This window comes from Engystomops pustulosus, chromosome 7 (assembly GCF_040894005.1).
Source record: "Engystomops pustulosus chromosome 7, aEngPut4.maternal, whole genome shotgun sequence".
NCBI lineage: Eukaryota > Metazoa > Chordata > Amphibia > Anura > Leptodactylidae > Engystomops > Engystomops pustulosus.
Window position 1 is genome coordinate 84,498,474 of NC_092417.1, and position 14,567 is coordinate 84,513,040.

At 42.8% G+C, this 14,567-nt stretch overlaps 1 protein-coding gene across 6 annotated transcripts in view; it reads left to right on the forward strand.

Annotated features, from left to right (window-relative positions):
• Window positions 1–14,179, forward strand: part of N4BP1 (NEDD4 binding protein 1) — a 69,243-nt gene extending 55,064 nt beyond the window's left edge. For 4 of the 6 annotated variants that reach the window (XM_072117155.1, XM_072117154.1, XM_072117153.1 and 1 more), the window contains 5 exons: window positions 2,265–2,395; window positions 10,818–10,914; window positions 11,607–11,714; window positions 12,205–12,312; window positions 13,572–14,179. In XM_072117155.1, coding sequence (XP_071973256.1) covers window positions 2,265–2,395; window positions 10,818–10,914; window positions 11,607–11,714; window positions 12,205–12,312; window positions 13,572–13,911 — 784 coding nt within the window. In that variant the 3' untranslated portion in view covers window positions 13,912–14,179. Of the gene's footprint in view, window positions 1–2,264; window positions 2,396–10,817; window positions 10,915–11,606; window positions 11,715–12,204; window positions 12,313–12,828; window positions 12,987–13,571 lie in introns of those variants that run through there. The other 2 variants (XM_072117157.1, XM_072117158.1) reach the window with 2 other exon arrangements.
• The last annotated feature ends 388 nt before the right edge of the window (window positions 14,180–14,567 follow it).

The window sequence follows — 14,567 nt, forward strand, 5'->3', positions numbered from 1 at the left end:
CCAAGGGGCCCAAAGGGTGCCAAGAAAATATTCCCCACACCATGACACCACCACCAGCCTGAACCGTTGATACAAGGCAGGATGGATCCATGCTTCCATGTTGTTGACGCCAAATTCTGACCCTACCATCCGAATGTCGCAGCAGAAATCGAGACTCATCAGACCAGGCAACGTTTTTCCAATCTTCTACTGTCCAATTTCGATGAGCTTGTGCAAATTGTAGCCTCAGTTTCCTGTTCTTAGCTGAAAGGAGTGGCACCCGGTGTGGTCTTTTGCTGCTGTAGTCCATCTGCCTCAAAGTTCGACGTACTGTGCGTTCAGAGATGCTCTTCTGCCTACCTTGGTTGTAACGGGTGGTGATTTGAGTCACTGTTGCCTTTCTATCAGCTCGAACCAGTCTGCCCATTCTCCTCTGGCATCAACAAGGCATTTCCACCCACAGAACTGCCGCTCACTGGATGTTTTTTCTTTTTCGGACCATTCTCTGTAAACCCTAGAGATGGTTGTGCGTGAAAATCCCAGTAGATCAGCAGTTTCTGAAATACTCAGACCAGCCCTTCTGGCACCAACAATCATGCCACGTTCAAAGGCACTCAAATCACCTTTCTTCCCCATACTGATGCTCGGTTTGAACTGCAGGAGATTGTCTTGACCATGTCCACATGCCTAAATGCACTGAGTTGCCGCCATGTGATTGGCTGATTGGAAATTAAGTGTTAATGAGCAGTTGGACAGGTGTACTTAATAAAGTGGCCGGTGAGTGTATATGTCATGCACCTTAAAATGAATTGAATGGAACAATAAAGACAAAGCTAACCTTTTTTAGAAGTGCTAGATTCCGTTTGTGTTTTTTGGTAGCTTAACCCCTTAATGACCGCCCTATTGGGATTCTACGGCGGGCATTAAGGGTACTTCTTCTGACACAACGCCTTTCTACGGCGGGGCGTCAGAAAAAGATTTCGGGACACCGGGTCTCGCTGGTGGCAGTGCTGGGCTGTGATGTCACAGCCCAGACCCGACACTAACACCCGGGATCGGAAAAACTCTGCATGACTGCGGCATGTAAGTATTTCCCCCGTGGATAGGACCCCCCTCCCCAGGGTGAGCTTACCGGAGGATCCGATCCCTCCTGCTGCAGCCCCTGGGTCCGGCGAGTGCCCCGAGGCTTCCGGCTCCCCTTCTGCCAGGTTCCGCCTTCCTGACAGGACCCGGCTGTAAGTAACTGAGCATGCGCTGGTAGGTGGTGTTTGACAGTACACTTGCTGATCATATACAACAAACAGGATTATTAATACAACTCTGAAGTAAAATACAAAAACACCAGTGTAGCAGCAAATACCATCTGGAAGCATGTTTAATAAATCTCTCAGTCTGTGAAACACATTAGAAGAAAACCCTAACTTCAGAATTTAACTTCATCTGTATTGTATTTTTGGTACCATGGTTGGTACTGAAGATGACTACACTGGTTTCCCATCTTATGTGACATAAAGCAGTTCCCTTGTAGTGATGTCCTCCATTTTTGTTGTTGACTGTCTGGTTATGGGATTGTGGCAAGGATTCAGTGATGTATTGAATTTACTTTTTTTGCTCTTCAGGGGTTACATGAGGTTTAGTGGTCAATTATCTGTGTGTTTGTTGAAGGTATTTTATCCAATAAGAAGTAGAATACAAATATTTACAGAGGACCTCTCTCTTAAAAAAAAAAAAAAACGCACTAGGGGCTTCTCACTAATGAAAGCAGCTTGTAGCGCTACCCCATTTTTAGCAATGTTAAACTGCTAGCTTTATCGGAAACAAAAAAAATGAAAACTTGCTTATATTGGGAGCTATGGGGGACTTGTCACAGTGGGGCAATTGTGATCTAGGGGTTAAATCGCAGGTTTTCTCGTTGAGGGGACAGCAGAAGGACACAGGTTCTGTACTCGTCACTTTCACTATGCTGACTGAGGAATGCGGAGCTTGTAGCCCTTCTCTGCCCTCCTCTTGTCACATGATCAACATCTGATGTGCCAATCAGAACGGTCGCCGGCAAGGGACTGATATGTGTTGCCGGTTGCTAGGTTACTGGACGCCGCGGCCAGCACTGAGATTGCAACTATGTGTCCCTGTCATCTGTGACTGGCACCTCTGTTATGTCACATAACTATACATCAAAGTGCAGGAACTACCCCTGTCCTAGAACAGTTAAGCCATGGTGCGGGAAGGGGTTGATATGGTTTCCACAGTTTTATTGACATACACTTTCAATGTGCTCCTTTTAGTCACGGATTACAGAGGTTCTTTTCCTGTCGAGGAATTGCAATAGCAGTTGAATATTTCTGGAGAAAAGGACACCGGAAAATCACAGTGTTTGTTCCTCAATGGAGAACGAAGCGAGATCCTAACATTACAGGTAAGGAAGGGCCGTTCACATTTTGGTTTTTATTCAGCCATGTCTGTCATTAATTCTGTATGCAGTTACTTAAGGGAATTGTCTAGCCAGATTTATTTAAAACTGCTGAAAGGAAATCTAGCACTTTGTTTTTATGCATTATGAACCAAACATACCTTGATAATGCTGTAGCTACACTGATGCCGAAGCATATATTGTTTAGTCCCTGTACTGCGTGGTTTTGCTAAAAAAAAAAAAATCGTACAATTATGATAAGGAGGCTCTGTTACTCCTGCGGCTGCCCTGGCTCTGCACTGCTCCAGCCTTGACTCGCCAAACATAAGCCAAGTATATACACTCACCGGCCACTTTATTAGGTTTACCTTGCTAGTAACGGGTTGGACCACCTTTGGCCTTCAGAACTGCCTCAATTCTTCGTGGCATAGATTCAACAAGGTGCTGGAAGCATTCCTTAGAGATTTTGGTCCATATTGACATGATGGCATCACACAGTTGCCGCAGATTTGTCGGCTGCACATCCATGATGCGAATCTCCCGTTCCACCACATCCCAAAGATGCTCTATTGGATTGAGATCTGGTGACTGTGGAGGCCATTTGAGTACAGTGAACTCATTGTCATGTTCAAGAAACCAGTCTGAGATGATTCCAGCTTTATGACATGGCGCATTATCCTGCTGAAAGTAGCCATCAGATGTTGGGTACATTGTGGTCATAAAGGGATGGACATGGTCAGCAACAATACTCAGGTAGGTTGTGGCGTTGCAACGATGCTCAATTGGTACCAAGGGGCCCAAAGGGTGCCAAGAAAATATTCCCCACACCATGACACCACCACCACCAGCCTGAACCGTTGATACAAGGCAGGATGGATCCATGCCTTCATGTTGTTGACGCCAAATTCTGACCCTACCATCCGATTGTCGCAGCAGAAATCGAGACTCTTCAGACCAGGCAACGTTTTTTCAATCTTCTACTGTCCAATTTCGATGAGCTTGTGCAAATTGTAGCCTCGGTTTCCTGTTCTTAGCTGAAAGGAGTGGCACCCGGTGTGGTCTTCTGCTGCTGTAGCCCATCTGCCTCAAAGTTCAACGTACTGTGCGTTCAGAGATGCTCTTCTGCCTATCTTGGTTGTAACGGGTGGCGATTTGAGTCACTGTTGCCTTTCTATCAGCTCGAACCAGTCTGCCCATTCTCCTCTGACCTCTGGCATCAACAAGGCATTTCCACCCACAGAACTGCCGCTCACTGGATGTTTTTTCTTTTTCGGACCATTCTCTGTAAACCCTAGAGATGGTTGTGCGTGAAAATCCCAGTAGATCAGCAGTTTCTGAAATACTCAGACCAGCCCTTCTGGCACCAACAACCATGCCATGTTCAAAGGCACTCAAATCACCTTTCTTCCCCATACTGATGCTCGGTTTGAAGTGCAGGAGATTGTCTTGACCATGTCTACATGCCTAAATGCAAAAGTACGCTCTATCTTTTCCCCGTGTACAGCGCGGAACGGTGCCACACATGCGTGGCGCCGTACTGCCTCCGGGTCGCTTTTACCGTACATGTGGCCGCATATACACCCCCCCCCCCCCTAGATGGCCGTGTGAATGAGCCCTTACACATTTTTATAGACTGGCTCCCCCCCCCCCCCCCCCCCATTACTTCTTTTGCTTCAGAATGTGGTTTAATGGATGTCATACTGCAACTTTTACAATCAATAATATTTTCCTGGCTGAAACCCCTTAAAGGGCACCTACCACCCCGATTCTACCTATAAAGGTAGAAGGGGTGGTAGGTGGATGGATGGGACGTGAGGATAGCCCTTTTTTGGGCTAATCCTCACGTTCTGGGTGTCTTTTAGAAAACTTTATTACATGTATATGCTAATTTTTTTATGCGGCTACTGGGGCGTGGAGTAGCCGGACATGAGGCTACTAGTCGCGACTACTCCACGCCCCAGTAGCCGCGTTACTCCGCCTACCAGGTAAACTCCTGGTAGCTGCGTGCCCTCTTCCGGGTCCCCAGCCTTCGGCGCCGCGGCTCCGGGGCCGGAACTACTGCGCATGCGCAGTAGCCAGGGGACTCTGACGAGGGCGCACAGCTACCAGGAGCTGCGCGCCGAGGATTACCTGGTAGGCGGAGTAACGCGGCTACTCCACGCCCCAGTAGCCGTGTTACTCCACCTACCAGGTAATCCTCATGTCCAGCTACTCCACGCCCCAGTAGCCGGATAAAAAAATTAGCATATACATGCAATAAAGTTTTCTAAAAGACACCTGGGACGTGAGGATTAGCCCAAAAAAGGGCTATCCTCACGTCCCATCCATCCACCTACCACCCCTTCTACCTTTATAGGTAGAATCGGGGTGGTAGGTTCCCTTTAACGACTTTTTTTTAGTTTTTTCACTTCCATTTTTCACTCCCCACCTTCAAAAATCTATAACTTTTTTATTTTTCCACATAAAGAGCTCTGTTATGGCTTATTTTCTGCGTAACAAATTGCACATCGTAGTGACGGTATTTAATATTCCATGGCGCGTACTGGGAAGCAGGAAAAAAACACATTTGCGATGTTTTCTTGTGGGCTTGGATTTTACAGCTTTCACTGTGTGCCCCAAATGACAGGTCTACTTTATTCTTTGGGTTGCTACGATTACGTGGATACCAAATTTGTATAGGTTTTATAATGTTTTCATACATTTAAAAAAAATTAAAACCACCTGTACAAGAATTTGTACTTTTTCATACTTTGGTGTACGGAGCTGTGGGTGGTGTCATTTTTTGCGACTTTTGATTGCGTTTTCATTGCTATAATTTTTAGGACTGTGCGACCTTTTGATCACATTTTATTAATTTTTTTATATTTTCCAAAATGGCCAAAAAAAATGTCATTTTTGACTTTGGACGCTATTTTCCGTTAACGCAGTGAAAAACCGTTATTATATTTTGATAGATCGGACATTTTCGGATGCGGCGATACCTAATGTGTTTATGATTTTTACTGTTTATTAATATTAATATCAGTTCTAGGGAAAGGGGGGTGATTTGAATTTTTAGGGTTTTTTTTATTATAATTTTTTTTTTTTTTTTTACTTTTACTATTTTTCAGACTCCCTAGGGTACTTTAACCCTAGGTTGTCTGATCGATCCTACCATATACTGCCATACTGCAATATGGCAGTATATGGGGATTTTACTCCTCATTCATTACAATGTGCTGATAGCACATTGTAATGAATGGGTTAAAACGAGACAGCTTCGGGTCTCACGAAGGCCCGGAGCTGTCATGGCAACGGATCACCGCTCCCCGTGACGTCATCGGGGAGCGAAGATCCGCGGCAAGATGGCATCTTTTTGAAGCCTCCGGCGGCGATCGCCGTGAAAGCACCCGCGATCGGTGCTAGCACTGATTGCGGGTGTTACCGGTAAGCCTTTGCTGCAATATGCAGCAAAGACTTACCGGCTATGGAGAGGGCTTGGCCTGCGAGCCCTCTCCATGCACTAGTGTACTAGTACGGCGCGCCTCGGGAAGGGGTTAAGGCAGAATCTCCTGTTACACCGTATAAGGAAAAAAAGGATTTAAAAAAAAAAAATAGAATGAGCATTTTTATTTTTATTCCCGACCCTAATATACATATACTTTTTAAAAATATTCTGTGCTACAAATGCATGGGTGTAAGTGGTTTCACTTTTGTCTCTTCATTTCAGCCTTTTATAATGTGCAAAAACCTTTTTTAAGAGGACCTAAATTATATTGCTTATTGGGCTTTCCACTAATAACACTGATTTGGAAACAGTTGGGGGTATAGAGAAAATTCGGTCTACATCAAACAACTATTAAACGATTCAAAGAGTTGTAGTTGATGGAAGTGGTGAAAGATCCTCTTCTTTTTTTTTTTTCTTTAAATCTGATCATTTTTATTAGATTTTCAAATACATAAAAACAAGAAATCTCTGGCTGAAAAGAACTAAAAGATTGTAAAAAATGCCAAAAGATTAAAATGCTTGTATAGATATCGTATATACTCGAGTATAAGCCGAGGTACCTAATTTTAACACATAAAACTGGGAATACCTATTGACTGCGTATAAGCAGAGGGTGGGAAATGCATTGGTTGCAACCTCTAGCCAATATATAGCTACTCAGCCCACTGCCTCCCCCAGTATATAGCCTGCAGCCCCTGTTGGCCAGTATATAGCTTGCCAGCCCCTGCCCCCCAGTATATAGCCTGCCAGCCCCTGCGCCCCCCCCCCCCCAGTATATAGCCTGCAGCGGTAATAGTAAAAATTCAGCTCACCTTCCAGCCATGTGAATGTCCTGGTATGGAACGGATCGCCCCTCTGCTCGGGCCGCATACGCCAAGGAAACAATTCCGATATCCAGTCTTGTCAGGAATCACTTGTAATCTTTATTTAGGCAAATATTAAAATTCCACAGCAAGTAGTCTTGGCCAACGCGTTTCAAACGGACTGGCTGTTCTTAATCATGGCTAACATAGAAAGATTCTAACAAACTTTTATGCACGTGTAAAGATGAACACACCCCCACTTTGACGTAAGTGAAAGGGAAACTTCCGGGATTTCTCAAAGGAGGAGGGAGAGAAGAGGGAGACGGACATCTAAAAACCGTTCTACACATACAAATAAGGTAATATCTTACTAAACGCAGGGTGATGTTTGTATTACAGTAAGCCCACACGTTATATAAAATCATGATATACATCGGGGTACTGAATAAACATAACAATACAGTGCAACTTGTATATTGTTAGAGCAGATAATCCAGTATAAACGTACACAATACATTGACAAGTAGAACGGTTATAGTTTCTCTTGGGAGAAAGGGGAGACAACAAAACAATTAGAAATGAATAAATAGTTGTTACTTAATTATAATTATAAAGGCGAGTGTAGGGTCACGGAGTCTTCCCCTGGTCCCAAAAGAAACTTGCAGTGAGAGATTCTGTAAATACATGAAAAATACAAAATTTTAAGTTAAAATCAATAGTGAGGACTGAATGTAGGAGAGCACAGATGAAACTACATGGAAAAAATGTGTAGCATAAAAGACGCATTGCCCCACTGGCATATTGTTATTATGTATTCAAAGAAGCCCAAAGTATAAGGTGTAAGACAGATAATGGTTGTTTGTCAATTTATGATACATAATGGTACATAAGTTCTTTTTTAAGGTTTAGGCCATGGGGTTGGCGAGATTCCAAGTTAAAAATCCAATACGCCTCACGGTTTCACAATAAGGCACTAATGCTTCCACCCCGTAATGGCTTCTGAATTTTTTCAATGGCGAACAAACGCAGGTGATCGATTTGAGCATTATGTACATGTAAAAAATGTTTAGATGCACCTGATAAGTTACGGTTCTCAGGGTTCCTAATATCGTTAAGGCGCTCTAAAAAATCTGATTTTCAATTTGCGAGATGTTTGGCCAATATACATCAGATTACATTGGGTACAGTGTAAAACATAAATAACATTGTTTGAGTTACAATTACCGTATATACTCGGGTATAAGCCGACACCCCTAATTTTACCACCAAAAACTGGGAAAATATATTGACTCGAGTATAAGCCGAGGGTGGGAAATGCATTGGTCAAAGACCCCCCCCCCCCCCAGTATATAGCCAACCAGCCCCCTATAGTATACAGCCAGTCCAGCCTGCCCCCAGTGGCTTCTTCAGGCTTCCGTGCCCGTCTTCTTTCTTCTGCCGGGCGCTGCCATTGCGCTCTCTCTCGGCCGTGCCTAGTATGACGCCCCGCTGCTGACGTCATACTAGGCGCCGTCCGGGAGAAGAACAATGGCGGCGCCCTGCAGAAGAAAGAAGACAGGCGCGGAAGCCTGAAGACGAGCCGCGCGGACATCGGGGGAGCAGCGCTGCACATCGGTGCCACCGAATGGTGAGTATGTACGTTTATTATTTTTTAAGTATTTTTAACTTCCTATATGACTCGTGTATAAGCCGAGGAGACGTTTTTCAGCACATTTTTGGGTTCTTTCTCTTTTTGAGTCTAGTACAAACATTGTCTATTTCATTAGAATAGGCAATCTCACTACTACAATTCCGTTTAGCTCTAACCAGCTCACCTACAGGGATGCTCTTTATAGTATGTTGGGGGTGTTGGGACCTGGCATGCAGGATTGTGTTGCCCGAAGTGGGTTTACGGTGAGTGTGAGTATTAATAGCTTCCCCCGCTATACCAGTAGATTTTAAGTCCAAAAACACCACTTCTGAAGGATGTGAAAAATGAGTAAAATGTAAATTGCAGGAATTGGTATTGAGATAACTGACAAAGAGTGGTATGGCAGGCTTCGGTCCCTTCCATACAATGAGTATATCATCAATGAACCTGCCATACCACTCTATACTGTCCAAAAAAGGATTGGAGTCGGTATGGATGTACAACTCCTCCCAACAGGACATGGTTAAATTCGCTAGGGAGGGTGAGAATTTAGCACCCATACTGACTCCTTTGATCTGTAAGAAAAAACTATTTTCGTGCATAAAATAGTTATGTGTCATGAGAAAGTAACAAACCTCCACAAATATAGTAATTATTCATCTGAACTTAAAGAATATATTGTGGAGGTGAAACTCTAAAGCCGTAATGGCAATATGGTGGGGAATTGAAGTATAGAGTGATTAACATCACACGTAAGCCACTGATAGGTAGGTTTCCACAAAAAGTTAGACAGGGAATGTAAAACGTCTTTTGAATCTTGCAAAAAACCAGGGACTCTGCAAACTAGTGGTTGCAAAAGCGAGTCTAGCCAGCCACTGAGATTTTCTAACATTGAACCTATACCTGCGATTATTGGGCGCATAGGAGGGGGAATGCTCAAATCGATCACCTGCGTATGTTCGGCATTGAAAAAATTCAGAAGCCATTACGGGGTGGAAGCATTAGTGCCTTATTGTGAAACCGTGAGGCGTATTGGATTTTTAACTTGGAATCTCGCCAACCCCATGGCCTAAACCTTAAAAAAGAACTTATGTACCATTATGTATCATAAATTGACAAACAACTATTATCTGTCTTACACCTTATACTTTGGGCTTCTTTGAATACATAATAACAATATGCCAGTGGGGCAATGCGTCTTTTATGCTACACATTTTTTCCATGTAGTTTCATCTGTGCTCTCCTACATTCAGTCCTCACTATTGATTTTAACTTAAAATTTTGTATTTTTCATGTATTTACAGAATCTCTCACTGCAAGTTTCTTTTGGGACCAGGGGAAGGCTCCGTGACCCTACACTCGCCTTTATAATTATAATTAAGTAACAACTATTTATTCATTTCTAATTGTTTTGTTGTCTCCCCTTTCTCCCAAGAGAAACTATAACCGTTCTACTTGTCAATGTATTGTGTACGTTTATACTGGATTATCTGCTCTAACAATATACAAGTTGCACTGTATTGTTATGTTTATTCAGTACCCCGATGTATATCATGATTTTATATAACGTGTGGGCTTACTGTAATACAAACATCACCCTGCGTTTAGTAAGATATTACCTTATTTGTATGTGTAGAACGGTTTTTAGATGTCCGTCTCCCTCTTCTCTCCCTCCTCCTTTGAGAAATCCCGGAAGTTTCCCTTTCACTTACGTCAAAGTGGGGGTGTGTTCATCTTTACACGTGCATAAAAGTTTGTTAGAATCTTTCTATGTTAGCCATGATTAAGAACAGCCAGTCCGTTTGAAACGCGTTGGCCAAGACTACTTGCTGTGGAATTTTAATATTTGCCTAAATAAAGATTACAAGTGATTCCTGACAAGACTGGATATCGGAATTTTTTCATATAGCCTGCAGCCCCTGTTGGCCAGTATATAGCCTGCCCCCAGTATACAGCCTGCAAGCACCTGCCCCACCGAATGCAGCCTGCCAGCCCCCCCCCCCGCAGTATATAGCCTGCAGCCCCTGAACCCCCCCCCCCTGCAGTATATAGCCTGCCAGCCCATCCCTGTGTATGCCAAGACTTTAATTACAAAAGATAAACACTGTACTCACCTTTCCGATGGGCCCACAGGTCCTCTTCTTGTTTTGGATGCTCTGGTGCCTCTTCGGATCCTCTTTTGGTCCTTCGGGTTGTTCATCTCTCTTTGGGTCTTCACGCTCGGCCAGGAAAAGAATGACGTCAGCCGCTTGCAGACGTAATTGTTTGTGAGACGCCAGCATCGCAAGGACCAAAAGAGGCAGCGGAGCATCGAAAGCAAGAAGAGGACCTGAGGGGGTGTCAGAAACATGAGTACAGTGTTAATTACTTTTTATAGACTTGAGTATAAGCCGAGTTGGGTTTTTTCAGCATAATTTTTGTGCTGAAAACTCTGCTTATACTCGTGTATCTACGGTATGTCTATTTCTCTACCCTAACACATTATCAACTTGTTCTTTTTTTATTCAGAGCAACACTTCCTTCAGCAGCTGGAAGAACTGGGCATCTTATCTTTCACCCCCTCCAGGACAGTGTTGGGCTCTCGCATTGCAGCACACGATGACAGGTGTGTAGATACTGACAGCGCTGCAAGTCGCTTGTCTACCGGTTAATGCTGCCCTAGGTACTTCTAGTGATTACACCCCCTATTGGTATCGTCAAGCTAACATCTTTTATCATAACCACCAGCACGTTATAAGAAAAACTCAAAAACTGCTTCAGGCCACATTTTTTTGTGTTTGCATTGTGTTTTGAAATGCATTGAGCAAAATGCTTCATCACTTGTAAATGCATTTTCTTACTGCATACTGCAGCTTCTTCCAGTCAGAACTGGCTCTGAAAATTAAGCAACACTGAAAGTTAGATTCCTCATGTTATAATCCTCTCCTCCACCTTCTTATGACAATTTTAATAGTGTTGTTGTTTTCCCAGAGGTCAGTTACACCCCACAGCAGCCAACAGCCACAGGGCTGCCCTCAGTAGCCATTATTTACACTACTGTCCCCCATTAGCTACTGGTGTGTGGTTCAGGTGGGGATGGCTGCGCCCGGTGCCTACTCCATCAACATCATTGTCCGCTCTACCGACACAATTGCTTGCACATGTCCACGGTACCCTGGGATAAATACAGCCCTGTCCTTAGACACTACAGTTATACATGGACTGCTGTGTCTGGCTTCAGAGGAAAGGGAATCTCTCTGTTGGCATTGGCTGAGTATGGTAAATGGCTTCAATTAAACTTCTTTTTCTTTTCTACAGGTTCCTTTTGCATTTAGCAGAAAAGACTGGTGGAATCATAGTAACAAATGACAATCTGCGGGAGTTTGTTGTTGAATCTCCTGCATGGACCAAGATTATCAAAGAAAGGTCTGTGGTCATATTTGTTCCTCAGTAACCCCATAATTTTTTCCATGAGGATATTTAGGATCCTCCACCCTGGTGACTCAGTTTCTATATTTAATGGCGTAGATCTGGATAAAAAAAACCTTCTGCTACATGCTCCTTGTACCCCTCTTGTTTGTTGATAGCCTGCAGAGGGCACTTTGTACAAGACTATTTGCAGTACTGCTGCTCATTAGGAAGAATGTTTCACTTGGGTCTCATTCACACAATCGCACGGGTCCATAGCAACATTCGCCCCACGTATGTCTATTGGAAGAGTTTGGCATGGTCAGGTGAGGCACTGCACCATGTGCCCAATAGAAGGCTATGGGGCTGTGAGCTGGCTGATAAGACCCTCCAGGCGAATTGCATACTTTGGGTAACCCTATTAACTAAAGGTTTACAGCCGCTTTCATGAAAAAAATGGGATGAATTCTTTCATTTTGTAGTTTCATGTATCTTACTTTATTTTCAGATTATTACAATACACTTTTGCTGGTGATATCTTCATGATCCCAGATGATCCACTCGGCCGACATGGCCCAAAGCTAGATGTTTTTCTCAGCTCACAGCCTGATCACAGGTGAGGACGACTTTACCATTTTTCCTATCCATTTTATATATTAAAGGAATCGATCAAAATCCAACATGATTAAACCAGTGACACTCATAGATGCAGTCACCGTAACGTTGGTAATATTCTTACATTTGTTATGCATGGCCTCCTTCCTTTCTTCCAGGCTGTTACACTGTCTCACCCTCTCCTCTGTTCCTCTGGCACTCCCCCCTCCCTCTGCCTGCGATAATCTCACAGTGCTCATGCACATAGTTACAGCCTTTGAAGATGCAGCACTGAGGGGCTCAAGCCTTTCTGTCTCATAATTTTAAATGCTGATTTAAGTAGGAAGGAGGCCATGGATAACAAATATAAGAATATTGCCACAGTCACAGTGCCTTAGTCTATCATTAAGTGTTCCTGGTTTATCCATGCTTAATTTTGATGGTAGATTTCTTTTAAGCAAGCCTCAGGGGAAGGGGAAATTTGAGTCTCTCTCCATTTTCTGCTATAAGTCATACAGAGATCAATTTGATTTTCCAGAAGGATGTGGAAGCAGAAACGGTATAAGCTCTGATCTTCTGTACTGTTACAACTTGGACCAACAGACTGCCAGTCCTAACCAGCAGAACCCCCCTGTCTCTTCTATGTGTGTGTCTTATTTATGGAAATACAAATTAATAAAACTCAATTAAAATGGTTTCATGTTTTAAATTTTTTTCTATTTGCTGGTCAGCTCAGCTGGTTTTGCAGATCTGTCTGTCCACATTTTTGGAACCATGAATTGTACACAGGGTGAAACGCTAGTATATAGTGACTAAAATCCTTTAACAGTTAACACATAACAGCTTTGAACGGAAAATCAGTTCCATTCATTAGAATACATGTGCATGTAGTCCTGCATACCGATTAACATCAATTCTGCTGTGTGTAACATAACCTATTTCTATGCATAAGGGAATTATTAGATTAAGGGCAACTAAACCATGAAATGCAATTGGGCAGAAAACCGTTCATTTTGCTTGGGTGGTTGGGATTGACATTGTTGTATGATGAGTAAGAGCTGGTACAGCTACATAATGTAGTTTAAGGGAAAACTTTATGATCCCTTTTTTCTCTTTACAGTAAAACCTGGTCAGTAATTTATTTGCTTGTGTTCTATAGTACAATGAAATGGATCGGAACTGGGGTGTTTGTGAGAAAGTTGCACCATTTCCTTATATAAAAAGTTCTATTATAATATCTGCTTTATTGACACTACCTATTTGTTCTTGTTCCTTCTTCAGAAATTATCCTCTAACCCCTCGTCCATCAGACAGTGGAGTATTTTTCCCCAGCCATGACACGTCAATTTCCGGGGCATTCCCAATTGGCACTGGTCACTCGCATCCTAGAGCTTTTCTACCCATAGACCAAAAACCCACTTTAAATCCTGTCATCCAGAACTTGGTGCAGCCACAGGCTGCTGTGCCTCCGCAGAGGACTCACCATGAGACTTTATCACTAAAAGACGCCCTTTTAAAAATATTTCCGGAATCACAACAGAGGGAGAAAATCAACCAGGTCTTGTCTGCACATCCATACATGCGAGATCTCAATGCACTGTCAGCCATGATCCTTGACTAAACGCCTTGATGCCCTGTTCCAGTTTCTTTATTCTCTTCCATTTTTCCTTGCCGATTATACCCCTTGTCTTTTCACTGCCTGATATAGCAGTGGTGGATGCATTCTGCTTTCTGGACAGATATCAATTGTCTTCAGATAAAAATCTTCATGTTCATCTACCGTGCAATCTATAAATTCTGATCAGATTTATGGGAAAAAAAAATCCTGAACAATCTGAAACATAAATAAGTAATGTGTATGTGCGTCTTCAAAACTGCATCACAAAACCTGAACATGTAAACTCGGGCAACATGCTGGAAATCAACAAAATCTAGAAAGCATTAACATGTGGGGTTCACACATTATTATATTTTGCAGCTTTTTTTTCTCAAGCAAAAACACTGTTGAAACCAGTTAAGGCCAGGTTTTACAAATGAGATGCATACACAGCATGTTTTTTTAATTTTTTTTTTTTATTTGTTGCATTTTTTAATCTTTGGCGTTTTACTTGAATGTGCATTTAAGAAAAATGAAAAGCCCCTGAAAAATACTGTGTGCACAAAGAAAAGGAATTTGGGATACAAAAAAAGTCTTAAAATAAGTTAAACATTACTTCCATTTTTTATTTCATAATTTTTTTTTCAGCATATCAACACCAAATTTACTTGTGTTTTGTT